Below are 27,879 nucleotides of genomic sequence, written 5' to 3'. Positions count from 1 at the left end.
ACCGAGTGAAAAGAGTGGTCAATATTTTAATTGAAAGGTGTAGCTAATTGTCTAATTACTCGGTCTGATTTTAGAATCAGAGGGTTTGCAGAGCATACGCCCAATATCAGTATTAGTAGGTCTAATGTGTTGCGAAATGATATCGACAGCTGAATGTTTTGTTTCGTTTCGCTCATATCGCTTTCTCACAGAGGGACAGTAGTTCAACTATTCTCTGAAAATGTACATATGCTAATTTTCTGTGGGTTTATATATTAAATAAATACGTCCTCGTAATACGCGCTCCACTAATGCAATCTACATCTGTACATTTGCAGGTTTGCCTCCGCGTTTATTCTCTCACTACTGATAGCACTGCAGCTTTCTTCTTCTTTGGGTGAGTAAATGTTTATTTATTTATTTACTTTTGTATGACTCGTTTACATGAACCAGTTTCAGTGAATCACAGTGGAGGTACAATTAGAATTATATTTTAATTTACAGCTGTAGTGGAGTGAATCAGCTGGTGTTGGTAACGCGTAAGGGAAATGTCATTTCGGCTTTAAATTGCTGTGGCTTGAATGGCCTTATGCATGTGTAGCCTATAGGTAACGTTTACCTTTTGTTTTTAAAATTCATTAATGGGTGTGTCCATTCAGTTAGGCCTATAGACCTGAATGTATAGTCACAAGAATACGTCCAACTTTGCCATTTTCAGGAAGCTGCAGCAGTCCTGTCTTCTCTGTCTGTTGGGTTCTAAACGTCAGCGCCTCCGTGAAGAGGTATGAAGTTCAGAATATCAGAACCTTCGGTTCATAACTTCTCAAAGCACATTTACTTGAAACCTACGCACCTCGTTGTTTGTACGGTGACATTGTTCTCAATACTTACCAGACCAGATACCAAGATATGGCTGGACAGCAATGAACTTACACCCATAGGAAGTAAAGGCAAAATGGTGTCGTTGATGGTAACGACACTGGATGTGCATACATTACGCGCGGAATATGACGGAATCTCCCATGTGTGGAACTTTTCAGTTGTTTCCGGTAAGTGTGAAATTCAGTTGTTCACACGTTTGTGACTTTGACTTTGAAGCTGAATTGGAGAAGAAAACGGACATCCATAATTGTAAATTGGATTTATAAGTGTATCGCTGTTTTGGCGATGCTTTTTAGGTCCATGTACGATCCGTGTACTTTTTGGCCAATCTCTTTCCGTTTCAAGAACATAATTTTTTGTTAAACATATAATTACAGAAACGGACATTGTCATTAATTGTAATTCGAAGCTAATTGACCGTTTACAAATGTATGGTTGACACTGCAGTCCACCAATTCACGCTTACAAACTTCCTCCGCCGAGTCCGACGTCTAGCTCCGACAATGTCTGTCACATTGTTGCTGACGGGGGGGGGATGTAGATGGATCCAATGCTGAACATGCTTTTCTCATCAGATTCCATCAATGTGAGCAGTGCACACAGAACTGCGTATCTCCCCCCCAGCAGAAGTGAGGTGAGTGTTACTGACCTTTCAATCTAGCTGATGACTGTTGTCATGGTCAATAATAGAAACTGCTAGACATATGTTTGCCAAAATATGGTCCATTGCCTCGGTCTTGTGGCAGATTGATGGCTCTCTGAAATTATGCTGCAGGCCACATAATTTGAACAACTACTTCTATAAAGATGGGAACTGGACTTGCAACCCAAAGGTTACTGGTTAAATTCCCAGGTAGGGTGCTGCTGCCTTGTTATATTCTCCACAAGTGGGCGTGTGCATGTGTGAGGTATGCCAAGAGAACAGTACAGGCCTGTATGCATGACCCCTACAATGAGGGCGTCCAGTGGCTCTGTTATGCTGTGGGGCGCAATTTCATGGTATGGTCTGGGTCCACTTGTCCCCTAAGAGGGAACGATCACTGCAAATCAATACAAAGTTATTTTGAGCGATCACCTTTATCCTGTGATGAAACATTTATATCCTGATGGGAGTGGTCTCTTCCAGGATGACAGTGTCCCCATCCACCGAGCTCGAGGGGTCACTGAACAGTTTGATGAGTATGAAAATGATGTGAATCATATGGTATGGCCTTTGCAGTCACCAGATCTCAGCTGGTGAATGTGGGGCTTTATTTTGACATGGGAAACCAGAATGTTTAGCACTGTGGACCCTCTCATGGTTTGTGCTTTTGAATTGGAGCCATTTCAAATTTCTCATCTCAAGATGTTTGAATGAACATGGAAACTATTGAAAAGTAAAACTGAAAAGTTTAATGCTGTCGTCACTTCTCAAGTGCCTGTTTTCCCTTTTGCAGTCTAACAGAAGCGAGTTGATAATGTGGTTAATCGGACCCCTACATTCTCCATTAGAATGGCTAATTGGGAATCTTCAATTTCTCTTTCACAACAGGAAGCTCTCAAGGCATTCCAGCCAAATGAAGTGTTTCCCTGTGAAAACGACACTCATTATCTCTACCAAAAGGAGGACTTTATCATTGCACTTGGTATGCCTGTCTCTACACTTATGGACATCAACAGAAACTGAACTTGACCAGATAAGGTTTTCAAAGATCTGAAAATTTAAACACATTCCAAATTGTTTGCATTGCAACAGCATTTAAATCTAACATTCTGAAAATTCTTTTTTTTAATTCACTTTTCTGCCAGTATGTTCCTCTGTTTTACTACAATTAAAATTTAGCAGTTTTACTGCTATTTCCAAGAGATTTAAATGGTGAAATGATGTCCCACATATAAGGAAATTGAGGGTGTTCACTTGGTAGAGTCATAAAGCTCCTTCACGAGCATACAAGTTTAGGGATATTTGTGATTTATAAATAAAATCTGCATGTGTGATTTAAAACTTTATTAATTTCTAAGCAAATTGTACAAAATGTGTATGCACAATTTGCGCAAATGTTTACCAGAATTTACCAGAATATTTCTATTTTTACTAAGAATATAATTTCAGGGTATTAAATTAATTTCTATGCCAAATTCTTGGGGCTTTTTGCACATAACTTCAAAGCTTAGAATCAGTTTGTTAAATGGTCCACATCAGTGTATAAAGCAGTTTAATTGGATAACTACATACATACTGATAATTAAATTGTCTCCATATGGATAATTGAAATGATCACTATACAATTTAATAGTTTCTTTTTATTTATTTACAAGTTTAACAGTTATCGGAATGTGTATATCTTCTGTTTGAATGCAGTTTAACAGGTGTTATACTGTATCAGAAAACCAGTATTGCTATGATAAATACTAATGAATTTGACGTTAATTCAACATTTAACTTAAAAGCTTAGATTCAGGTTGCTGTTTAGATGTGTAATAGATGGAGTGATAGGTTCCATTAGGCCATAATTCAATATGACCTAATGAAACCTGCTACTATAGGTATATTGATAATTATTAGTTGTTGGTGTGGGCAGTTTTTCTGTGTAAAGTTGAAGTAACTGTAAATTTGGCTTTAATCCGTGACTATGTGCAACGCAACAGAGTGTCCCTGTATCACTCTACATGTTAAATATAATATCAGAATGCTTTTGTATATTTGATGAATAGTTTGTTAGCTGTGTATGACGCCTGAAAAATGAACATTGCCTCATTTCAGGTTTCCAGAATTCTAGATTTTTACTAACATAATCTTTTTATGGCTTAATAGATTAGATGTTGGCTTACTGTTCTTCATTAACAGGAGCTTGTCTATGGTAACTGGTGTCTTTGAAGGCTCCATCAGTAGTGCAGCTTGGCATAAATGACCTCCTGGGTTACAATGCCAGTTTCTCAAGCACACCCTGCTCTCCCCAGGCCACACCCACCGCTTTCCACTGAGGGCGGAGTCTCGGGGTGCCTCCACGCTATTGGTCTCCTGGCGAGGGAGCCCCCATGTCCCCCCCGACCCCCTGCACAGAGTGGCGCTGTACCGGCCGGATCTGGATGGCCTGGCGGTCCTGTGCAACGAGACCACGCGCAGGGGGCACTACCGATTCGCTGGCCTGGACGGCTGCCGGAGCTACGTGGCGTGTGTGGAGATGGCGCTCGGCCCCGCAGTCCTGTGCCTCACCGCGCTGACCGGTAAGAGTGCCTCTGCCCCACCCCCCACCCCCCCCACGGTCCTGTGCCTCACGGTCACTGCGCTGGCAAGTAAGAGTGCATCATTTATGCCATTATGAATTAAAAATAAACTGTCAAACACTGTTTTCTGAAAAATTGTCTAAACAGGTTTGACCACCCTAGGGATATGCATCATCGAACACTGGCAGCAGGTTGAGAACTGGGAATCGAAAAGACCTTTTCACCGTAATTTAAAAAAAATTAAAAAATACACCCATTTGTAAAACTAAAATGCTTACCGCACTGCAGACATGATCTTGGTGAAGCCTAGATAATGAGCACTACACTACATACCTCATTATCCATATCTCTTCAAGCCATAGATGGCCTAATGTAACAGTCTTCATCAATTTTTTTGACAGACTGCCCGATTTACGCCTCAAATTGCTCATTTACGAAACAAAAGGAACCAGCAGGGTGAACGGAGATATCCAAATTAAATTCATTTAAGATCCTTCTTGCAAATCTTTGAGCATATGGAACATACAAAATGTTTCTATGGGTTTTTACCTGAATATGTGGTCGTTTAACATTTAAAAGACCGTGTTTTTATTACTTCCGTTACTTCCCACAACAACCTTCATGCATATTATGAAACGATAGGCTATGTTGCAAAACTATTTTCTTGAAATGAAGTGCACAGCTGGTTCAGTTCCAACAGTTGTATTTCTGAAGTATAGTGTTTTTGTAATATAGGCAATAAGGGATTCATTACCCTTTGAAATAATTGGTGTGTAAACAATCTGGTGTGTGCTTGTGATAAATGCATGTGATAAATGCTGTTTCTTTTCCATTCGGTATAGGATTGAACTGCGCATATACAATCCTCAAATGACAACTGTAGCAGCAGTGAACAAAAATATAATTACCGTGTTATATTTATGCCTTACGTTTATACAGACTCTCCCCTACATCCTAAGTGACACTAATGTGTATGATGTTAGACTCTGTTCAAAACCCTGACTATTGTTAAGTTTCACAGTCTGACCACAAAGTTTGTTGAATAACCATTTGTATACATACATTTCACTCATACACACACAAATGTTATGGGTAACAAGCATGTTCCTATTTTCAGCTTGTCTTTAAAATGTATTTTTCGTACCAATTTTCATGCTTCTATCCACCACATGGCATTTTGTTAACAATGGCTATTTAGCAGGGAGAATTAAGTTATTAGTATCTTGTGCTTTCTACATTACGTGCATTATGGGCAGCATTGTTATCCATAGCCACTTCCGAGTACTGTACATTTGCACAGTAGATTCGTATGAGCACCTTTAGATTCATATGAGCACCAGTAGATTCATATGAGCACCAGTAGATTTGTAAGAGAACCTTTAGATTTGTATGAGCACCTTTAGATTCATATGAGCACCAGTAGATTCATATGAGCACCAGTAGATTTGTAAGAGAACCTTTAGATTCATATGAGCACCAGTAGATTCGTAAGCGAGCCTTTAGATTCAAATGTGAACCAGCAGATTCAGATGTGCACCAGCAGGTATATGTGAGCACCATTAGATTCATGTAAGAAACCCCTCAGATACTCCAAACGGCATGTGGAGGTCACCAACTGTAAGAAACCCGTCTGCAAACCAAACAGTGGAAGTGTCTGTGTGGTGAAGGAACGTATGTAGTCTTGCTGGAATGGGATTAATTTCATGTAATCTTGATTATCTGACTCCAAAATAGTGTTTTCACCTTTTCTCTGGTGCTTTCCACCAATAGTGTGGAAAATACGTCTATACTGATCGCTGTCTAAAACTTGGTAGAGGCAGACATGTCTCTTGCTTGTGTAGCCTGCATAAATACAATTGAGTATGAATTGCTACAACACTAGTGTATAGGCCAGTAACTACGAGGTGCTGATATCCTCAGTTCTATGTGTATGTTAGGACCTTAAACTGCTAGGTGTACAGTGGTAAGAGTCAACGAAGAATGGCAGGTTAAAATGAATGCAGTTTATTGTTCAGTGTGTCCAGTAATATTAACAATATACAATGGTGCAAAATGTGAGTGGTGAAATGGCTATACACATTTGCATATGCGCAGGAGACGAGTTTAGACGAGTCTCCCTGAACCATTGCACCTTTCCCCATATATACAAAAAGATCAAAACAAAACACCAAGTCATGAAATAAAGACACAATCAGGACCAAACAGTACAGATCAATGATCCCGCTTGTGCTATCTCTGTAAGCTTATCACACCGGGTTAACCTTGGTATCTGGCTGGCCACTGACCCATTTGTATCAAGATCTTTAGTCAGCACCCCACCACCAAAGACACCAGCTTGTTTCCCATGTTATCAGGTTTCTACTGTAACGATACAAAACTTGATCACATTGTATTATGGAGAACCTAAGGTTCACATAATGCTGATCCAGTAGGGTATTTTGCTACTGAGCACTGTATCTATCTAATTTGCTGACTCCCTTCTTTTGGAGGTCTGATAAGTAGCACACTTCTGTGAACTGCCCTATTGCCATATGAGCACCAGCTGGTTCATTAGCATTGTGCAATTACTGTAGCCGAACAAGCATAGGGTTAGCATCATGGTTAGGTCATGGGTTAGCCTGTTTGTGTGAATGATCACATTGTAAAGCTTGGCTGTGCTGCTGCGTGCTCAGAGTGCCGTGTTAAGTTCCCTGTGTGAATGCCCAGATCCTGACGTGCCCAGGAACTTCAGGGTGACCGCTTGGGACAGCAACAGCGTGACCGTGGGATGGGACTGCCCCCCGAGCGACCCCGCCTCGGGCCTCACCGCCTTCCTGCTCACGGTCTTCCACGTGGACGGCTCTGGCCACGTCCTGGAGGAGAGGAGCTTCAGACACACGCTGGGCAGCCCGGTGTTCACCGTGGGCAGCTTGCCTCCCTGTAGCAGGGTGCAGCTGGGGCTTCAGGTGGTGTGCCAGTCTACGGGCCAGTCTGTGGGCCAGTCTACGGGCCAGTCCCGCCTCAGCAGGATGGTCCTCAGCGATGGAAACTCTGGTATAGCTACATCGCGCCTGTGTCTGGCACCCACTGCATATGACCAAAAGTATCTGGACACCCCTTGTTCTGGGACTGTTCTTCATGGTTTGTGCTAGGCCCAGTGATGGCAAATCTTAATGCTACAGCATACAATCACATTCTGGATGATTCTATGCTTTCCCAACGGTTTGAGAATGGTGTGGATGAACTTGACTGGCCTGCACATAAACCTGACTGCAAGTCCATCCAACACCTTTGGGATTGGAAAGCCAACTGTGAGCCAGACCTAATGGCCCATTCAGTGCAAATCCCTGCAGCAGTGCTCTGGTATCTTGAATAGGGCCTTCCCAGAAGAGTGGAAGTTGTTATAGCAACAAAGCGTGGGCCAACTCCATATTAACATCAATTATTTTGGATAAGATGTTGAATGTCAGGTGTCCACATACTTTTGGCCATGTATTGGTTGTGTGGTGTACAATACAGTTCAGGCCAAAAGTATTAGGCCATCTGCAGGTTTAAAAAATAATAATAATTTTTAGAAAAAACTTTAGGTAGGGCGGAATTCAGTTAATTTATGGACATTTATTGAATAACGAACCAAAGTACAGACATTTTCAATTTCTACCTACAATAACACAACAATGAGTTTTACTTAAAACAACTTTTAAAACACAACGTTTCTCAAAATAACCTCCTTTGGCTTTAATTACAGTTAAAGAAATTATTGGAGGTCTATCTAATCTTTTTGTAGGCAGAGGAGTAAAATTGTTAAATCGACTGAAATCTCATTGATGCGTTTTTTTTTAAACCACAGGTAGCCTAATACCATTTGGCTTGTAGTGTAAGTGAATTTGGCACTAAAGTTATAAGAAAAATGGCAAAGGAGGAGCACGTTAGGCTTAGATTTGCAGAGCTAAGTAAATATGCTGTATATACTGTGTGCGTGTGCATGTGCGTGTGCGTGTGCGCGTGCGCGTGTGTATATGCCTTTTACCAACCTTTCTTGGTCCAGTATTGATGGTGCTTGGCCCACTGGAGTCTTTTCTTGTTAATAGGGTGCAGCAAGGGCTTTTTTGCAGATGCACAACATTTTAGGCCAGCAGATCATAGCCACTGTTTCACACTGGAAAAACTGGTGTCTCTCTTGTTGCATTGAGCTTTTCCTGTAGTTGTGGTGCAGTTTTACTTTGCTATTATGGTGTGACATGGTGCACCGGGTGCGGCTTGTGACTGTTGGTATTTTCGGGACCAGAGACGAGCAGTGCACAGTGTAAAGTGCATAACACACCTGCCAACACAGCGGGTTATACTGAATATACTATCAGTGGGTGTGGTGCAGCTACATTATTGGCCAGTTTTAATTTCCTATTAAACCTGTAGCTGGCTAGCTTAAATGATCTATGCTACAACTGATAAATTATGACAACAGTATCACGTTTTATTAAACAAAATTAAACCGAAGAAGATCATACAATACCAGTGATCCCCGTTCACTAAAGTAAAATCTCTCTGTGTTGCTCCCGTGGAAACAAAAGAAAAATAACACAAGTCCATCATTCACAACAATGGCACAGCTTAACTGAACTGTGCGGGATTGGAGTGGTGGTTTGCAACATATTTTAAATACACACATTTTGATGATTCATTTCCTGATTCCCGGCATGGGAAGCTGCAGATACCACAGCACATTCAGCACTTACTGAGTAAATAATGCCGGAGCGAACAGATTAAATATACACTACAATCCCGCAGTTAGTCTTAATACACTTTAAAAACTGCAGTTGGATGTATGATGCAGTCCTACATTGATGCATTCTTTTATCTAGCCCCAGGGTAGAGGCTAGTGGAAAAAACCTGTATGGTTTTCCTGTCAACTTACTTAATGTACTTGTAGGTTTCTTGGATTTTTCACCAGATGTTGCTGTCAGTGCAGGATTACCAAGCTCCTGCCAAAGGAAATCATGTGATTTTGTTAAGTGTGTCCCTGGCACATGACCTGGCACATGATGGGATGTGCTGGATTAAGAGTCTGTGTGCCAGTCTCTCCTCTAATTTTGAAAAGTGAATCGACTTCATCACTTCCAACACATCTAATGGGGGAATGCTAATATTGTCTTGGATACTACTGTTTGAAAGCTTTGCCTGATGAAAGAGTTTTGTTTATTTTTTGTCCCCTAGCAAACTCTGAAATCATAAACCTACACCAGTCCTCCTTTGGCTCCCGCAACTATACGGTGAGCTGGTCCGTGCAGAACATCTCCTCCATCTCCAGCTTTAAGGTGTACCACCAGGGGGAACTCCAGAGCTCCACGCTCCTCACCTGGCACACAGTGACAAGCCTGCTTCCCTGCCACCAGTACAGCTGCAGGGTGGAGGCCCTGTGTGGGGACAGCACGGTCATGAGCGTTAGCACCATCCAGACAAAAACAGGTGGGCCAATAGGGTTGGGGGGTGGGGCTGTCTGTATTGGGAAGGGGCCTGGCTGTGTGGGGGAGCGGCCTGGCTGTGTGGGGGAGGGGCCTGGCTGTTTTGCGGAGGGGATTGACTGTGTGGGGGAGGGGCCTGGATGTGTGGGGGAGGGGCTTGGCTGTGTGGAGGAGGGGACTAACTGTTTGGGGGAGAGGCCTTGCTGTTTTGGGGAGGGGTCGGGCTGCGTGGGGTAGAGGCCTGGCTGTGAGGGGGAGAGGTCTGTTAAAAAATCGGCTACAAACAGTCAACTTTATGAAAAGGATGATCATCTGAATCCAGTGATTTGACAGGTGGTAATTATGGTCCAGCTGACTTCCTCTGCTTTGAGGTGCAAATGACAAATAGTGGTGTGACAGAGAGCCACACCACATCAGTAGGTTGAATGGATGGAAAACCTACACTTGTGGGTGAATGCACTTCTGTGGTGGGCTTAATTATCTATTGATCAAACACTTGTCGACTCTTATTGGAGAAATGTGTCAAATTGTCGGGCTCTACACTTTAAAATACTTTAAAGCCATTTTTCTCAGTTTTACCCTTAGTGTAGTTACTGCACTTAGGCTTTGTAGGGCAGAATGCTTGTCTCATATTTTTGGAATTTGGCGCAATGTATGTTTAAATAAATAATTTAAAATGTTTATTGCTCATGAACTGTTCTAGATGAAAACTGAGCATTTTGTTGAACTTGCACTTTTTCTCAATTTCTCCAAGTTTTGTTGTTGGTAAACTGCAGGTTGGAAAAATATTTTGGTCTTTCCACATGCCCTTTGTCTTCGTTGAGGCACCGTCAAATTCCACCCCACACCGTTCTGCGCCCTTTAGCAACCAACTCCAAGCTTGCGTTAGGCCAGGATAAGCCCAAAGTCTTTTAGGAAGGAGCTCTGGTGAAGTGTTGGGGAGGCTCTGATGAATGTTTGCTGGTTTGCTCTGCCCACAGGCCCTGGTGAAGTGTTGGATCTCCGATTTAGACAGAAGGACTCGATAGCCCTGTGGAGCGGCAGGTCTGGGGTGGGCGTGGCCGCCTTGTACCGCCTCTCTGAGAGGGGCGGCCCGAGCGTCCGGAAGGGGAGGCTGGCAGGCCCCCCCCTGCCTCTGCCGGGCCTGAGGCCTGGCTCCCCGTATGACCTGGAGGTGGTGCCAGAGTGCGAGGGTGGCGAGCGTGGAGCTCCAGCTGTGCTCTACTTCATCCCAGAGGAAGTCCCTGGCAGTGCACCCAACGATGCCCCTGGAGACATCCTGCTACCCAGAGTTGTTGACTCTGCAGACCAAACAACAGATCGCCTCGGTCAGTGTTAAAGCAGGCTGGTACTGACTCGGTCAGTGTTAATGCAGGCTGGTACTGACTCGGTCAGTGTTAAAGCAGGCTGGTACTGACAGACCGCCTCTTTGTTTTGAAGTTGGCCTGAATTATCTTATTAAAGGCTTGCATATGTGGTTGCATACACAGGTGCAAAAATTTGACATTTATTCATAACCACGGACTCTGGTCAGGTGGGTCTGTGTCCTGAAGGCTGGTAACATGGGCTGGTTGCAGAAAGCTTTCATTCAGACACATTTTTACATCAGTGTTTGTGCCCCTAACCCCCCAACTGTAGGACTGCAGGTTCACCTCCCCAGCCATGAAATGTTCCTTGTTGTGCCATGGACAATGCCGCCATCGCTGGAGGATCCGAGGGCAGAAGCTCGAGTCCTGCTGGAGGGCATTATTAAAAGCAAGGTGGGTCCTGTTCCCGGGTCCTAGCAGTCATTGTCGCTTATCGCACCGTTCTGTTTATAGCGTTTTGTAGTACATGTTTTCACAGCATTATTTTAGTTGAACTTTTATCACCTTCAAAAAAATTGAAAACAATCACTTTCGATAATCACTGCTGGTGTTTTTACAAATCTCAGATTAAGATTTGATCAGGCTAAAGTTTGCCTAAAATCCTGAAATGGATGGGCCCTTGTGCACCCCTAATGTGGTTTGTACGAGCGAGACTATCCTCCTCTCACTTCTTCACTTGGGACAGGCCTCTGTTAGTCACCTGGGCACCTGCAGTCAGCCTGTGCCAACTGTGCACAATGGACCAGCTTTACAATTTTCTTTTTGGTTTCCATTTCCTTTTTACCAGCTGCAGAACTTACTGAGTAAGTTCTGGCCAAAAGCGGAGGTGCAGCTGATCTCGTTTGAAGACAGCGAGAGGAAAACAAAAACCAAGATCACTTTTGAAAGCTTTGATGTTTCCAGCCAGGATGGGGTAGTGATCCTCCGCCCTGAGGAGCAGCTGCAGCATATTATCTCTCTCGGCTACGCCCACATCACCGTCACAGACGACAGCATCTACTGGGATGGTAGGTGCGAGACATGCTGGGGGATTTGTGTGTGATGGGTAGCTGAAAGAGGAATATTAGCTGTTCTGTTCCCAATGAAATAAAACCCTTGAGACTGTGTGTGTGTGTGTGTGTAAACTGGTGGACTTGGTCCAAAGGGGTGGTGTGATGTGCCTAGTGCAGCCCCCCTGAGCTAGCGTAGCTGCATGCTTGTCTGCTTGCTTGCTTCTCGCTCCCAGGCACTGTCGCTGACTAACTCAACTGAGTTTTGGAAAAGCAGAGTGTGTAAGTCTTTCCTTGTCAGTACATAGCCTCTCCATCACCCAGACCTCTACTGTGCCTCCTCGTTGACAGTCCATGGTAACCGTGTGCTTTGCAGTCTCTGGCCAGACAGCAGGGGGTCTCGGAGCTGCAGTGGACCCCAGAGGTAGGAAGCACAGGCCCACCAGCGTGTGGACATGTCCTGACTGCCACCATCCACTGCCCCAATGCCCAATGGGTGCACTTGCACGTGCTATGGCTACGGGAGTAAACCCCTAATGATAAATCTGTGGAGAAAACATGCATTAAGCAGTCACCCACAGACCGGTGTTCTGGCAGTCTTCTGCAACTCCCCTCTATAGAAGGTCATCATGAGCTCTTCATGCCACTGGAAAACATAGGGTGGATCCAAGAGAGTGAAGGTAGAGACTGCGCACAACTACCTTCACTCTAATCTATTAATTGCGCAGGCCTGCTCCAAATACCCTACCCCATTCCCACCCCAACCCCCACCCCCTAAGTCCTGCGGCGATGGGGAAGGGCGGTGGATACAGGTCAGGATGTGACTGGAAGTATCTAGTCTAACCCTGCGCGCAGGCGGCGTGGGAAAGATGGTCGCCGAGGCTCGGGATGGAACAGCGTACCTCTCCGGCAACTCCTCATGTGACTGAGCAGCCCCGCCCTGCTCACTCTGAGAGGGAAGGGCTTGGAAAATGTGGCCTATAAAAGGTCTGTTCCTCTTCAACCCGGGCAGCTGCCGGGTCATCCCTCATCCGGTCGAAAATTAACAAAAAAAAAGAAAAAACCCACATAAAAATCACAATTGCGACCTGGAATGACCGAACTCTCCTGGATGTACGTGATGATTCCTGTCGTCCCCGAAGAACAACAGCGCTGGTTGCGCACGAGCTGAAGAGGTACAACATCGACATTGTGGCCCTCAGTGAAACCCACTTCCATGGCAAGGACTCTATAACAGAGATGGGAGAAGGCTGCACTATCTTCTGGAAGGGGCTTCCGGAAGGCTCTCGTCGCCTCCATAGTGTAGGTTTTGCTGTGAGGACAAGCCTACTTCAGAAGATCCCAGAATCCCCAGTTGGCATCAGTGAAAGACTGGCGGATTCCCCTCACAAACAATCGCTGTGCCACCCTCATCAGCACATATGCCCCAACACTGGTTGCTGACCCTGAGTGCAAGGAACTCTTCTACGCCTCCCTGCACTCCACCATAAATAAAACGGCATCCACTGACAAGCTCATTCTCCTAGGCGATTTTAACGCAAGAGTGGGCTCTGACAGTGGATTATGGAAGGATGTGCTCGGACAGCACGGTGTTGGCAAGCTTAATGACAACGGTCTTCGCCTCCTTACTCTCTGCTCTGAGCATCAACTGGTCATTACAAACACCTTGTTCCAACTCAAGAACGACTTCAAGACCTCCTGGCAACACCCCCGCTCTAAACACTGGCATCTCCTGGACTACATCATTGTCCACCAAGCTGACAGGAAGGAGTTGCGAGTCACCAGGGCCATGCATGGAGCCAACTGTTGGACAGACCATCGCTTGATCAGAGCCAAACTCAACCTGGAAATCCGCCCTCAACCGAAGAAAACACCACCATGCAGGAAGCTCAACTGTGATGCACTGAAGTCCACGCACTCAATCAACCAGCTCAGGGAACAGATTGCAAACCAACTGTCTAGGATCCCCGAAACACCAGCAGATCCCAGCATCAGCTCTACCTGGAGCACCCTACGTACTACTCTCTGACCTCCCCTGCCTGCCCCCTGTCAACCATTTGGACTCCCCCCCCCCCCCCAGTTTCTCAGAGGTACACAAAGCCACTATGGGCCTAAAGAACCACAAGAGCCTGGGCCTTGACAGAATCCCGGCAGAAATACTAAAACATGGGGGATACCTCCTTACCCGTAGAATACACCAACTGATCACTGCCATCTGGTCATCTGAAGTCATCCTGCAAGATTGGAAGGATGCTAACATCATCACAATCTTTAAGTGCAAGGGTGACAAAGCAGACTGTGGTAACAGCAGAGGTATCTCCCTCCTATCAGTGGAAGGTGCTAGCACGGTTCATGCTACTCTTCCTAGCAACCCATGTAACTGAAGACATCCTGCCCAAATCCCAGTGTGGCTTTAGGCATGATCGAAGCACTGCGGACACGATCTTTGTTGCTAGACAGGTACAGGAAAAATGCAGAGAACACCGCAAAGACTTGTAACTAGCGTTCATTGATCTGTCCAAGGCCTTCAACACTGTAAACCGGGAATTGCTGTGGGAAGTACTTGGGAAGCTGAGGGTTCCACCAAAGTTTGGGAACATTGTACGGCAGCTCCATGACGGGATGCAAGCCTGTGTGAGCATCGGTAGTCAACAATCCCCAATCCCCTGTGGATGTGGGGGTCAAGCAAGGATGTGTTCTAGCCCCAACTATTTTCAACATGTTCCTCTCCACCATCACCCTGCTGTCTCACAAATCCCTGGATCCCACAGATGGGGTACAGATACAGTACAGACTGGATGGAAATCTTTTTAATATCCGGCGACTTCAAGCCTTCACCAAAACCACCACCCAACACATCCTGGAGCTACAGTACACTGATGACTGTGCTCTCCTCACCCACTCAACAGAATCCCTACAGCGTGAGTTAAATGTGGTTGCTTCCATATACAGCGCCATTAGTCTCCAGATCAACATCAGGAAAACGCAGATAGTCGTGCAAGAGTCCATCCCCCAACCACATGCGCCTACCTTAACCCTTGATAGTCATCCTCTTGCCATCGTCCTACATTTCACCTACCTCGGTAGCATTCTGTCCCCCTCCTGCAACATCGACGACGACACCCAGGTTCGTTTTGGTCTGGCCTCTGCTGCCTTCGGCAGGCTCAAGTCCAGGGTCTTCCAGAACAGGAACCTAACCATCTCCACCAAAGCAGCTGTGTACAAGGCAGTTTGCCTCTCCACACTGCTTTATGGTTCGGAAACCTGGACCCCCTGCCAGAGGCACATACGAACTCTAGAGGCCTTCCACATCCGCTGCCTCCAAAGGATCCTGGGTGTGTCCTGGGAAGACAGGGTGCCCTATGTGGCAATCCACGACCGGACTCATACACCCAGCATTGCCGTGTTCCTTGCGAGGCATCTGAGTTGGGTCGGGCATGTGATCCGCATGCCTGCCCACCGGCTACCTAGACAGATCCTCTATGGCCAGCTCTTGGATGGTCATAGGTCTGCTGGGGGCCAAAAAAACCGCTACAAGGATCACCTAAAAACCCTCCTGAAGAAGTGCAACATCAAACCACCAGTACTAGAGTCCCTGGCTGCTGATCGCCACACCTGGAGCTCCACCTGCCACCAGGGAATCACTCGCCTTCAGGAGCAGGCTACAGAGAGAAGAATGCAGCGGCGTGCACAGAGGCACCAACGTGCTGCAGGGCCCCCCCTTTCCTGTGCCGTATACCCCTGCCCCTCTTGTGGCAAGACTTGCGGATCACGCATTGGCCTGCACAGCCACATGGCTATGCACAGGCGTAATACACCCCAATAAACCCCCAACAAATGAATTTGGAGCAACGTCATCATTGTCATCGATGGAAGTGCGTGTGTGCGCATGTGTTAGCGCATGCAAGTGTGTGTGTTTGTGCATATGTGTTGGTGGCAGTGCAGTATAACATTTTTCTCCAAGGCTGTTGGTTCAAGGTTGTAGAGTGTCTGTGAAATGCCTGAAATGTAAATGAGAGACAGATGGACAGCTCATGCGATGCAACATTGTTGTAGGGCGGGCACGGTGGCATAGTGGTTAGCACTGTCGCCTCACAGCAAGTGGTTAGCGGTGTCGCCTCACAGCAGGAAGGTCGTGGGTTTGAATCTCGGGTTGGGGTCTTTCTGTGCGGAGTTTGCATGTTTTCCCCGTGTTCACATGGGTTCACTCCGGGTACTCCGGTTTCCTCCCACACTCAAAGACATGCATGTTAGGTGCGCTCCTGCAGGTGCCCTTGACCAAGGCCTCAGAACTGGAGTTGGTCCCCAGGCACAGCACAGAGGGGCACCTGCCCACTGATCCCAAGTAACTAAGGATGGGTCAAATGCAGAGGAAAAATTACCCCATGGGGTTCAATAAAGTATATCATCATCTTCTATATAATGGTGAGGAACTCCTAAACACTGCTGCCATATAACAATCCAGTCATGCTGAGGAGGCTCAACTGGTTTCTCCTGAGGAGGGAGTCATTGCCACATTGAGGGGAATGCAGGGTATCCCAGGCTTAGTAAAAACTGTGGGAGACGAGGTCTTCTCACCTCACGACAGTGAGTCTGGTGTCCAGAGCCTATAGCAACGCCCAGCATTCACATACTGTGTTCTCTGTGTGACTGAGTGGAGCAGCAGTATACTGCGTACTTGTGTACTTGTGTTCTCTGTATAACTGACAGTATACTGTGTAACCCACAGACCCAGATGAGTGTGACTCCCCCACTCTGAACAAGTGCAGCTCCAACTCCGTCTGCATCAACACCCTGGACTCATTCACCTGCGTGTGTGAGCCGGGGTACTACAGCCTGAGCCCCATCCTCAGCCCCGCCTGCCACGGTATACATGCACACACACACTCACACAGACACGCACACACACACTCACACATACACACAAACTCACACTCACACACACACTCACACACATACACACACACCATTATACTCACACACACGCTTGCTGTGTCTGTTTCTGTATTACTTGTAAAATGGCAGCATTGGCATAGCCTAGCATTTCATGCACTTTTGTAAGTAATGAACCAAAGGCTAATCAAAACTGTCTACATAATGCCACTAAAGAACATCATGTCTTAACAGAGAAGGGGATGTTCACGCTATGCCTGAAGGACCATGTATCTGGGGGCATCTCCAAGCCTTTCCTCATCCACTACTTCGGCGGGAATGTGACTGTTGTCCTCAATGATGGTCGCTGCTCCATCAACGAGACGGACAAGTTTTATTATTACAGGATAAGTGGCGCCCCCTCCCAGTGTGGAGGCCAAACGCTTGTGAGTACCGGCACCAGATCCAGGTCATGCACACAGCTGGTGCATTCTGGGAATGCACACCATCACAAAACTGATTCACTAAACCTGGCATAGCAAGCTGCAAATGCTACTGCTTCTTCCTCCCTTCAGACAATGACACTCTTTACTCTAGCAGACCTCTCCATTCAGCACCCCTCACTACCTCTACGTGTCCCATCTCTCCATTCAGCACCCCTCACTGCCTCTACCTGTCCCATCTCTCCATTCAACACCCCTCACTACCTCTACCTGTCCCATCTCTCCATTCAGCACCCCTCACTACCTCTACGTGTCCCATCTCTCCATTCAGCACCCCTCACTGCCTCTACCTGTCCCATCTCTCCATTCAACACCCCTCACTACCTCTACCTGTCCCATCTCTCCATGCAGCACCCCTCACTACCTCTACCTGTCCGATCTCTCCATTCAGCACCCCTCACTACCTCTACCTGTCCCATCTCTCTATTTAGCACCCTCTCACTACCTTTGCCTGTCCCAAGGTCCTCACTGAGTACTTTCCAGCTTAGCAGTGTGTAACACATCACACTGGGTATTAAGAGTGTGTAATGCCTTGTGTGTGTAACACATCACACTGGGTATTATGAGTGTGTAATGCTTTGCGTGTGTAACACATCACACTGGGTATTATGAGTGTGTAATGACTTGGGTGTGTAACACACTTTCTGCTCATTTAGATTAACAGGACGCATGTGGAGTTGAGGAACGCGCTGACTGTGACGCTCAGCAGCGGGAGATCCATCACACGGAGGGACCTGAAGGTGCTGTGGACCTGTGCCTACCCGCTGCTCCAGACCAGCACAGCCCGCATGAAGCCTGGTCTGGACTGGTGAGAAACACACCCCTCTCTCATTCAGCCATCCAATCAGCATCCACGGCAGTAGCATGAAGGACATTAAGCCTCCAACTAGCATTTTCAGTAGTTATGCATGTACAACTGTAACAGAGCCTGGGCTCAATGAAAATACCTTAGTCTTTGTTAGCACTAAGGCTAATCTAATGGCATGTGCGGTTCTTTATTGGTGTGTCATAATCCAGCCTGTTTGTTTGTCTGTTATTCCATCACACATTGTTGGTCATACATTTCATGTGGACACGGATGATGTGTTTGCTGTGTGTTCTGCTCTGCTCCTCTGCAGGGTTAGCTCTCACAGTGTGGTGCAGGTGAATTCGTCCCGCCTCCTGGAGATCAGCATGGCCTTGTACAGTGGCTCATCTTACGCATACAACTACACTGGCCCTGTGGAGCTCCCTTCTGCAGAGCAGCTGTACATCCAGGTGACCCTGCACTGTGAGAACAGCCTGGCCTGCAACATGAGCCTACAGCTGGAGTCCTGCTGGGCCACACAGACCGCAGACCCACAAGAGGAGAAGAAGGCTTTTTTCCTGAAGGGGGGGTGAGTTCTCTCATATTGAGGGTGGAGGACGGGGGGGGGGGGGTGTGTGGGGGTGGGGTTGAGTTCTGTGTTCCTGAGGGGGGTGGGGATTATTTATCTGTTCCTCAGGGTGGTGAGTTCTCTGCTCCTGAGGGGGAGGGGGTGAGTTCTCTCTCTTTTGTCTGTGATTCGATTGTTGGGTTGATGCTGCCTCATTGTAATCATAATCTCATAAAAAAACACGTTTTCAATGTACAAAAATGCCAAGTTACTCAAAAGTATTGATATCCAAATGACGCCAAGTTACGGTACTACAAACAATATAGGCTATCTTGCCTCACCGAAATGACATAAGATGTATTTCAAAGCAATGCTACCCAATATTTCCTCAGTTCTTTCAAGTCACTTGGCCCTGTGTATAAGCATGCACTACACGGACAGGCCAAACATATGTGTGGATGGCTCTCTCACAATCAAGATTGATTGAATAGGCGTGTATATGCCCAATTTGTATTGGTATGCATGTATTTCGCTGCCCAGCTTTTCAGTTGCGTGAATGATAGTATGTTTCTTGGTATAAGTGTGTGTTCGTAAATGTGAATGCAACATGCTGCGAGGGAAATGTCTCCATGGGGATAAAGAAGTTGTCTATGTATGTATGTGCAATATGTATTTTACATGCAGTATTTATTGTACGTAGCAAATATACAATAACTTGCACATGTACTCAAATTCAGTTCAGAAGCAAGTATAAACATGTTTTCTGGAGAAACATGCTTCCTGTAGTTACTCAGCAGCAGTTTTGTACATTAATTTCAATGTGTTCCATGGGGCAATTCGAAATATTTGACTCTTCGATCTGACACAGAATTTGCATGACATTGTGAAATGGTAAGATGACAAAACACAGGGCCAAGTGACTTGAAAGAACTGAGGAAATATTGGGTAGCATTGCTTTGAAATACATCTTATGTCATTTCGGTGAGGCAAGATAGCCTATATTGTTTGTAGTACCGTAACTTGGCGTCATTTGGATATCAATACTTTTGAGTAACTTGGCATTTTTGTACGTTGAAAACGTGTTTTTTTACGAGATATCATTTCTTTTTGCAAAGCGTTTTATTATGAGAGTGAGAAATGCGACCCTGCAAGAAACAGTTGTGGATTATGGCTATCGTTGTGTGAATCTGTACAGTCTGATGAGCGTGTACCGTTCAGCAGTTTCGGTTTGCTATATATGTAAAACAGTGGCTGTGAGAAAGGATGCAGTGGCGTAAGCGTAAACGGATCAGAAACGCAGATGAAATATGGTATGTACTCACGGAATTGACGTCCATCCAACAAGCCTTGACTGACAAAAGAATCAACAAGCCCGTAGAATTATAACTCCCTAGGTCGCAACTTGTGTAGCCTTCTGTCCTGCTCCGTTGTCTGTTATTTCGTGGAGATGCACTTTTAGTGTTTGTAAGGTTTATAAGGCATTTTGATAGGCTTATCTGCAGGTAGGAATCCTCTTCGCTGTTTTGCTAAACTAGAACCGGAAAACATGATAGTGGAGAATAGGAGCAGACGCATATGTCCCAGCAGGCTTTGCATAAGAGAAAATAACAACAGTGTGAGAGAAATTAGGATGAAATTATAAAATTCCGTAGTTGAAACAATATGTTTTTAGCAGAATGGGCATGTAGGTGAAGGTTGACATGATCACGGAGTATAGTGCGAAGTAAATGGAGTGACCATGAGCGAGTTTATATTCCTTATCAAACGGTATATATAACAGTCGGTATTGGACATTAGTTTTTGAAGTGGACGGTTAAATTACATTACATTACATTACAGGCAAATAACGTGTGCAATCTATTGCACTAATGTGTTTTTCTCATGTTCAGTGCTAGTAGTTATACTTATGAGTGAATCATGATTTTAGATGTAATGTTTTAATGCGGAGTTGCAGAACGTACATACGTAGTAATTGTGTGTAGCCTATGTGGCTAGATAGAGAACAGGGCGAGGTAACATGAATGTAGAAACGTGGCGTTTGCTGATATGAAGGTTTTGTACGGTAGCCAAGTGAAGAAATATAGTTAGTAGAAATGGGACAGTGGTGAACTGGTGTAACTTTTTAATAAAAGGAATACATTTGCGTCATGAAATGCATATGGGTGGCCATGAGTGAGTTTTGGTAAAGCAAATATAAACGTAAGAAAACGCTAGTGTAAAAGAGGAAATTATCTGCCTGAGGGCGAGTCGGGATTCAAGCCTCAAACCGGAGGTTTATCAGTCTGTGACTTCGTTAGTGCAGCACCATGCCATAGCTATGCAATGCGTGAAATATCATTAGCAAACCTGCCGGTGGTTTTAAAGAACACAGGCCAGTAAGCACAGAAGAGCTCCCGTTGAATCCATATGGCTTAGCAATATTGTAGCCGGTTAATAACTGAACATACAGACGGTAAGTCATAATACATATGGCTTAGCAATATTGTAGCCGGTTAATAAACTGAATGGTGAACGGCGGGTAGATATGGTGCAAAAGCAATAATTGATAAGTAGGCTAGTAGACAATTATTAGTGAGGGTTGAAGCAGGTTAAAGAAACGTGTTCCTAGCTGGGCTTGAACCTACGACCCCATGTTCCCAAGACTGTAACCTTACCCACTAGGCCACAGGCAGCTGTTTAAACTGGAAATGTTTCAGAGTAAAAAGGTATGGGTATTTTGCGTGTGTATGCGCGTTTTTGATTGGGTCGTGTAGGTGCAGATTTGGCTGGTGTTAGTGAAATGTCCAATGGGGAGACGTTGTTAGTGGGATAGGCGGCAGGAAAAATAAGAATGAGAAGAAGAAGAAGAAGAAAGAGAAGAAGGAGAAAACGCGAAATCCCCTTAGTCTGGGGCTTTATTGTGTGGACATGTGAAGTTGTTTATGAATTCTGTCTGTTGAAATGGGGTCAGAATGTGCAGAATTTAATGTTTTTAAGGGCTGAGTGTCTGTGGCTGTTGTGGTTATTTCTGTGGGGAACCCTGAAAAGTGCCAAACTCTCGGTGCTGTATAGGTATGGGGCATGCCCCCGCCAAGGCGTAACTTGGCGGGATGGCATACCTGCCATCCCAATTAATTAATTTCCAGTGCCTCAAGCTCTGCTCACATGTACATGTGTAGTATTTGTCTCATTAACATGTACTTTTAAAACAGTGTATGAATAAGATTTTATTGTACATGTGTGATAACAGTAGATGCCTTATAAAAGGCTTTAGTTTGGAGGCCCAAGAGTGCATCAGTGGTAGGTTGCATTTGATGCCCAGGCTGCCAGTTGAATAGCCCTATTACAGATAACATTAGGATTGCACTCTTTATACCAAAAACATGAACCTGGGTAATTTAATGGCTTTTGTATTTTAAAAAATGACATTTTTATTTTTCATATTATAGTTTGGTAGCAATTTCTGGTTTTATTATTTCTCTTTCTGTGTTTGGGCAAATTTTGCCTTTTAATAAACTTTTCACAGTGGTAGATCGCTTATTAGGGTGACGGTATTATTATCCGACTTGCTCGTTGGGAGCAATTAGGGGTTAGGTGTCTGGCTCAGGGACACTTCAACACGCCCAGGGTGGGGGATCGAACTGGCAACCTCCGACTGCCAGACAAACGCTGTTACCTACTGAGCTATGTCGCCCCATAAAAAACTCTAAACAATCAAAGTGTTAAACAATCCTGTCCTGTTTGACCTAGAGGCTATTTGGGTCCACACAGTATTCCATATTGAAGGTTTGGTAATTGTTCTTTGAAGTTATATTGTCATTAGAGTATGTGCGTTGTGCTCCTAATAAATTTCAATGAGTGTGATAGGGGATTTTGTTCAAAAAGGGGTGGAGGTAAATGACAGTAATACAGGACGCTTGGATGTGTGTGAAAGGCTTTAATTAGGCACACAGCCCATTATTCTTTCAGCTGCCCAAACGACAGAACCTTCCGCTGGTACCTCCAGAGCAGTTCCCCTCAAAGGAAGAGGTTCTCCATTCAGATGTTCACCATGTCTGACCACTCCCACATCTACCTTCACTGCCTGAGCAGAATATGCAGCCAAGATGAGAACTGCACAACGGTAACTCCCCACCACTGCAAACTGTACACAATGGTAACTCTCCACCACTGCAATCTGTACATAATGGTAACTCCCCGCCACTGCGATCTGTACACAATGGTAACTCCCCACCACTGCGATCTGTACACATCTGGGCAAAACAAATGGGCCAAGCCCAAAATGGCAAAATAGTAAGCTTTTAATGGTCTTAACAACAAATCATTGGTCAGGAAATTAGCAAGAATGAAACAAATAGACAAATAAGTAACTTAGTATGAGAGAGCTTTTCCCTTTGATTTCTTTAAATGTTTAAGCCTTGTGGGTAAACTTGCGGACAGCTTTTTACAGAAAGAAGAGTCAATGTTGTTCCATTCAATGTTGAGGGCTTCAAACAGTAGATGACTATCGGAAAACTGTTTCCCGGTTAGTTTGTGTTTTAATGTGAGACCAAATATTCTCTGTAGGGTTCAAATCTGGACTCTGACCAGGCCAAAACATGAGCCTGATGGACTTGTTCTCAAGCCACTTTTTGGTGGTCTTTGCAGTGTGGGCAGGAGCATTGTCTTATTGAAAAATAACATCTGATCGTTCCTCTTTAGAAAACAACTTTTCAATTGTGGGCAGCAAGCCTTTCTGCAATATTCTCCTGTATTCCAAAGCGTTAATTGACTTTTCACAGTGAAGCAGCTCACCAGTACCAGCAGCTGAAAAGGCTCCCGACACCATGACACCTCTTCCTCCATGCTTAACTGTGGTAGAGATGCATTCACTATTGTATTTCTCACCAGATCTTCAAAGACACCTCTGGAGCATCACCATGCAACTCAAAACATGATTCATCACTCCACACAACTCTGCTGAACCATTCTAAATCAAACTTTCCATATTCTGCCAAACATAATTCTGTCTTTGATGTTTTTCTGAGACAGCAATGGCTTTTTAACACATCTTCTAGACACACAACCTGCATTAGATAACCTTCTGTTTATTGTTCTTCTCGAAAGAGTCTTGTTTTCTGAGGTCTTGAATTCTGATGACAGTTTTTGTAGGCTTTTTTTCCTGTCTTTGAGATCTGTAAATTTCAGCAGGTGGTCATCCCTGCATGATGAGGCTTTGGGCCTTCCAGATCCTTTCTTTCTGGCAACATTACCTGTTGGTTTAAAGTGTTGACCCTATTCTCTTCATAGCTGATAGAGAAATAGGGATTTCCTCTGCCTTTAGGGTCTTGTAAATTTCAGAATAGCTACAGTTGCCCTGATGAAGACCAGCTATGCGGGTTCTGACCGCAACCCCTGCATGATATTTTGCTTTTTTTGGAGCAGATGTTCTCGCCCCTTTACTGTGGGACTCACAACACTGCATACTGTAGATCTCTCTCTGCACTATCAATCCTGGTTCCATTTCTGAGCTTGTTATCAGGCCCTTGATGGGCTGCATCAGGTGTGGCAGATAACCAAATAATGACTAATCTTTTAAGAGGAAAAAAAACATCCCAGAAGATATTTTTGGAAAGTTTTATACACCCAGACATGTGTTAGTTTGAATTTTACATCAAACATTTGAATCATTATCATTATTTTACCTTTGCGTACAAGAAGACTATATAAGTGAATTTCCCTGTTTCTAGCTTTTCCCCAAACAGTTCACTGCAGCAAAAGTAAACAAGCAAATGGTGGCACAGAAGGTCTCAGATGTGCATTTGTTTAATTCTTGCTAATTTTCTGACCAATGTTTTGTTGTTAAGACCATTAAAAGCTTAATATGTTGCCCTTTTGGGCTTGGCCCATTTTTGTTCCCCAGGAGTGTACAAAATGGTAACTCCCTGCTGCCACAAACTGCACCATGGTAAATTCCCGGGAAGTCATTCTGGGCTTTGAGTAAGAGGGACCCAGCCGCCCCATCCTCAGGCTGGGCTTTGAGTAAGAGGGACCCAGCCGCCTCATCCTCAGGCTGGGCTTTGAGTAAGAGGGACCCAGCCGCCTCCTCCTCAGGCTGGGCTTTGAGTAGGGGGACCCAGCCGCCTCATCCTCAGGCTGGGCTTTGAGTAGGGGGACCCAGCCGCCTCCTCCTCAGACTGGGCTTTGAGTAAGAGGGACCCAGCCGCCTCATCCTCAGGCTGGGCTTTGAGTAAGAGGGACCCAGCCGCCTCATCCTCAGGCTGGGCTTTGAGTAAGAGGGCTGATAACGATGGGTGTGTTTGAGACAGGTCAGCCAGCAGCCTGGCCTGAAAGCTTCCTGCGTTCACTGCCAGGGATGTGACAGGCCTCATCTGAGCCCCAATCTGTCAGGACACACCCCTTTACTGACCATGCATGTGTTTACATTACACAATATTAATAAAACCTTGGGTATGCACTTATTGAACGTTGCTTTGGATAAAAGCATCTGCCAATTAAATGTAATGTCATGTAATGTTACTATCATTGATAAACAGTTAATACACGAATGGATGGAACTCAAATTAAAAAGACCATGTAATACATGTTCACACTAAAACCATCATCATTGCATAAGCCAACCATTTTGAGTGTTCAATATGTGGTGACCAAATAACAGGTATTTTTCAGTCATTCTTCTCAGTTCAATATTTATTTTTATTATCTAGATATTTATATTGCTCACTGTTTTTCTGATTCACGCAATTCAGTCCTTTCACTTTATTTAGTTTTCTCAGTGAGTTCTCATAGGCTCTTTTCTGAAGAATGGGAACAAACCCACCTCACACTAGTTCCTCCACTTTTACTTTCTGCGTGTTGCATAATTTAAATATTAAATCTTCCGTTAGCACAAGGTTTACAGATCTTGAATGTTAGAGAATGTGGAGAATATTTCAGCAATCATCCTACACGTTTGTTTGCATGCTGGTTAAACATTCCCCCTGTATGTATCTGTACAGAACTGCTCTCCCAGGCAAAACCAAAAGGTGAGAAGAGATCTACCGGACAAACTCACAGCTATTCTTTCAGCAGGACCCATCTCTGCAGCAAAGAGGAAACTGACAAACTGTGAGTGGAATGCTATTGACAAATGGAGTATACTGCTGTGTGTGTGTGTGTGTGTGTGAGAGAGAGAGTGCTAGTGTGTGTGTGTGTGTGTGAGAGAGTGTGAGAGTGAGTGTGTGTGTGTATGTGCGCGTGTGTGTGTGAGTTTGTGTGTGTTTGTGAGAATGTATGTGTGTGTGTGAGAGTGAGTTTGTGTGCGTGAGTGTATGTGTGTGTGTGTGCGTCAGTGTGTGAGTTAATGCGTGATTGTGTGTTAATGATTGACTGTGAGTGTGTGTGTGTGCGTGCGTGCGTGCGTGAGTGTGAGAGTTAATGCATGATTGTGTGTTAATTGACTGTGATCGTGTGAGTGTGAGTTTGTGAGTGACTGTGTGTGTGTGTGTGTGTGTGTGTGCATGCGTGCGTGTGTGAGTTAATGCATGATTGTGTGTTAATGATTGACTGTGAGCGTGTGAGTGAGGTAGTGAGTGACTGTGACTGAGAGTGCATACATGTGTGCATATTGTAGTTTATTATTATTTTTTCCGCTACAAAAGTAGTGGTTCTTGTAAAAGCGGTAATATTTACAATTCACAATTTGGTTACTTGGAATATGTTTTCAACTAGTGTCACATGGGGCTAGTTACAGCTAAGGTTTAATCATATGTCACTGATGGGCTGCATGCCTCAACTTGCATACGAAAAGAGAAGGGTTTGTTCTGTTTATTTAAAATAGAATAAGCAGTTAAGGGCTAGTTTGAATAGGTGGGCATTCAGATATTTACATTAAACAGCCAAATAATGAATGACTGAATGAATCATTGCATTTATATAGCACTTTTCCACAGGGGCGCAGTCAGGGATTTTCGGCCCCATGAAAAGAAATCATTTTGGGCGGGGCGGGGGGCGGCTGGTAGATTCTGTGTTGTGATTGATTGTTGTTTAGACTGTTCAAGACTGATTGTTGTTTAGACTGTTCTAGACTGAATTAGAATGTGTGTTGTGATTGATTGTTGTTTAGAGTGTGCTAGACTGAATTAAAATGTGTTGTGTGATTGATTGTTGTTTAGACTGTTCTAGACTGAATTAGAATGTGTTGTGTGATTGTAGTAGAAGGAATCAGAATGTGTTGTGTGATTGTAGTAGAATGGATTAAATTTTTTTGTGTGATTGTAGTAGAATGAATTAGAATATTGTATGATTGTAGTAGAATGAATTAGAATGTGTTGTGTATTTGCAGTAGAATGAATTAGAATGTGTTGTGTGATTGTAGTAGAGTGGATTAGAATGTGTTGTGTGATTGGTTGCTTTTCTCACTCCTTGCAGGGCCTGGAGCCCAGATCATGCTATCAGTGGCCGGAGGATTGATTGGCTTCTTTTTTCTAACAGCACTGGGTGTGCGTGCAGCACAAGCTATAACACAGCGCAACCCCAGACATCAATAAAGTGTGTATACCTGCACTGTTTAGTCTGTCCTCTCTGTGCTACTGTACAAACAGCACTGTGTCCTTATTCTCTCTGTGTAACTGTGTACAGACAGCTCTGTGTCCTTATTCTCCCTGTGTAACTGTGTACAGATAGCTCTGTGTCCTTATTCTCCCTGTGTAACTGTGTACAGATAGCTCTGTGTTCTTATTCTCCCTGTGTAACTGTGTACAGACAGCACTGTGTCCATATTCTCTCTGTGTAACTGTGTATAGACAGCACTGTGTCCTTATTCTCCCTGTGCTACTGTGTACAAACAGCACTGTGTTCTTATTCTCCCTGTGTTACTGTGTACAAACAGCACTGTGTTCTTATTCTCTCTGTGTAACTGTGTACAGACAGCACTGTTTCAAACACTGCAATCTAGAGTTAAGGAGGGCATCTGATTTTGGTGTCCTCCCCTCTAACTGACTCTCTGGTTGTGTTCCAACCTTTATACTCTGTAACTTTGGCAGTGCGCCACCATGACATAGCTGTTCAATGTGTGAAATTTTTTGGTCAAACTTGTCCGTGGTTTTACAGAAGATATTGTAGCCGGTTAAGTGAACGTGCAGATGGTACATCATAATGCAGTGTATACGTTCGGTGAACGCTGGGTAGATGTGGTGCAAAAGCAATTGTTGATAAGTAATAGCACAGTTCAGAAACTTGCTTCCAGTGGGGCTTGAACCCGGGACCCTGCGATCCATAGACCATGACATTGACCACTCAGCCACAAAGGAACTCGCTGTTGAGAT

At 44.7% G+C, this 27,879-nt stretch overlaps 2 protein-coding genes across 7 annotated transcripts in view; both read left to right on the top strand.

Annotated features, from left to right (window-relative positions):
• LOC118219193 overlaps positions 1 to 27,879 on the top strand; it is a 172,652-nt gene that overhangs the window by 4,896 nt on the left and 139,877 nt on the right. The gene's annotated exons all lie outside the window — the stretch shown is intronic.
• On the top strand, positions 87 to 27,118 carry LOC118218897. Of its 6 annotated transcripts, none has more exons than XM_035401635.1 (19): positions 87 to 222; positions 318 to 376; positions 698 to 761; positions 874 to 1,028; positions 1,437 to 1,495; positions 2,393 to 2,486; positions 3,802 to 4,068; positions 6,775 to 7,101; positions 9,262 to 9,513; positions 10,490 to 10,837; positions 11,148 to 11,269; positions 11,784 to 11,883; positions 16,595 to 16,732; positions 16,993 to 17,183; positions 17,897 to 18,048; positions 18,359 to 18,616; positions 22,544 to 22,730; positions 25,573 to 25,681; positions 26,984 to 27,118. In XM_035401635.1, coding segments are annotated over exons 1-19 (3,003 nt in total). In that variant the 5' UTR covers positions 87 to 220; the 3' UTR covers positions 27,103 to 27,118. The 6 variants fall into 6 exon arrangements, with proteins under 6 accessions (XP_035257526.1, XP_035257529.1, XP_035257528.1 ...); XM_035401632.1 differs by having other exon boundaries at positions 92 to 222; positions 11,664 to 11,883; XM_035401633.1 differs by having other exon boundaries at positions 96 to 222; positions 11,664 to 11,883; positions 22,544 to 22,697.

Source organism: Anguilla anguilla, chromosome 19 (assembly GCF_013347855.1).
Source record: "Anguilla anguilla isolate fAngAng1 chromosome 19, fAngAng1.pri, whole genome shotgun sequence".
Lineage (NCBI taxonomy): Eukaryota > Metazoa > Chordata > Actinopteri > Anguilliformes > Anguillidae > Anguilla > Anguilla anguilla.
The sequence above is the reverse complement of the archived record's forward strand: the minus strand, read 5'-3'. Positions and strand labels throughout refer to the sequence as shown.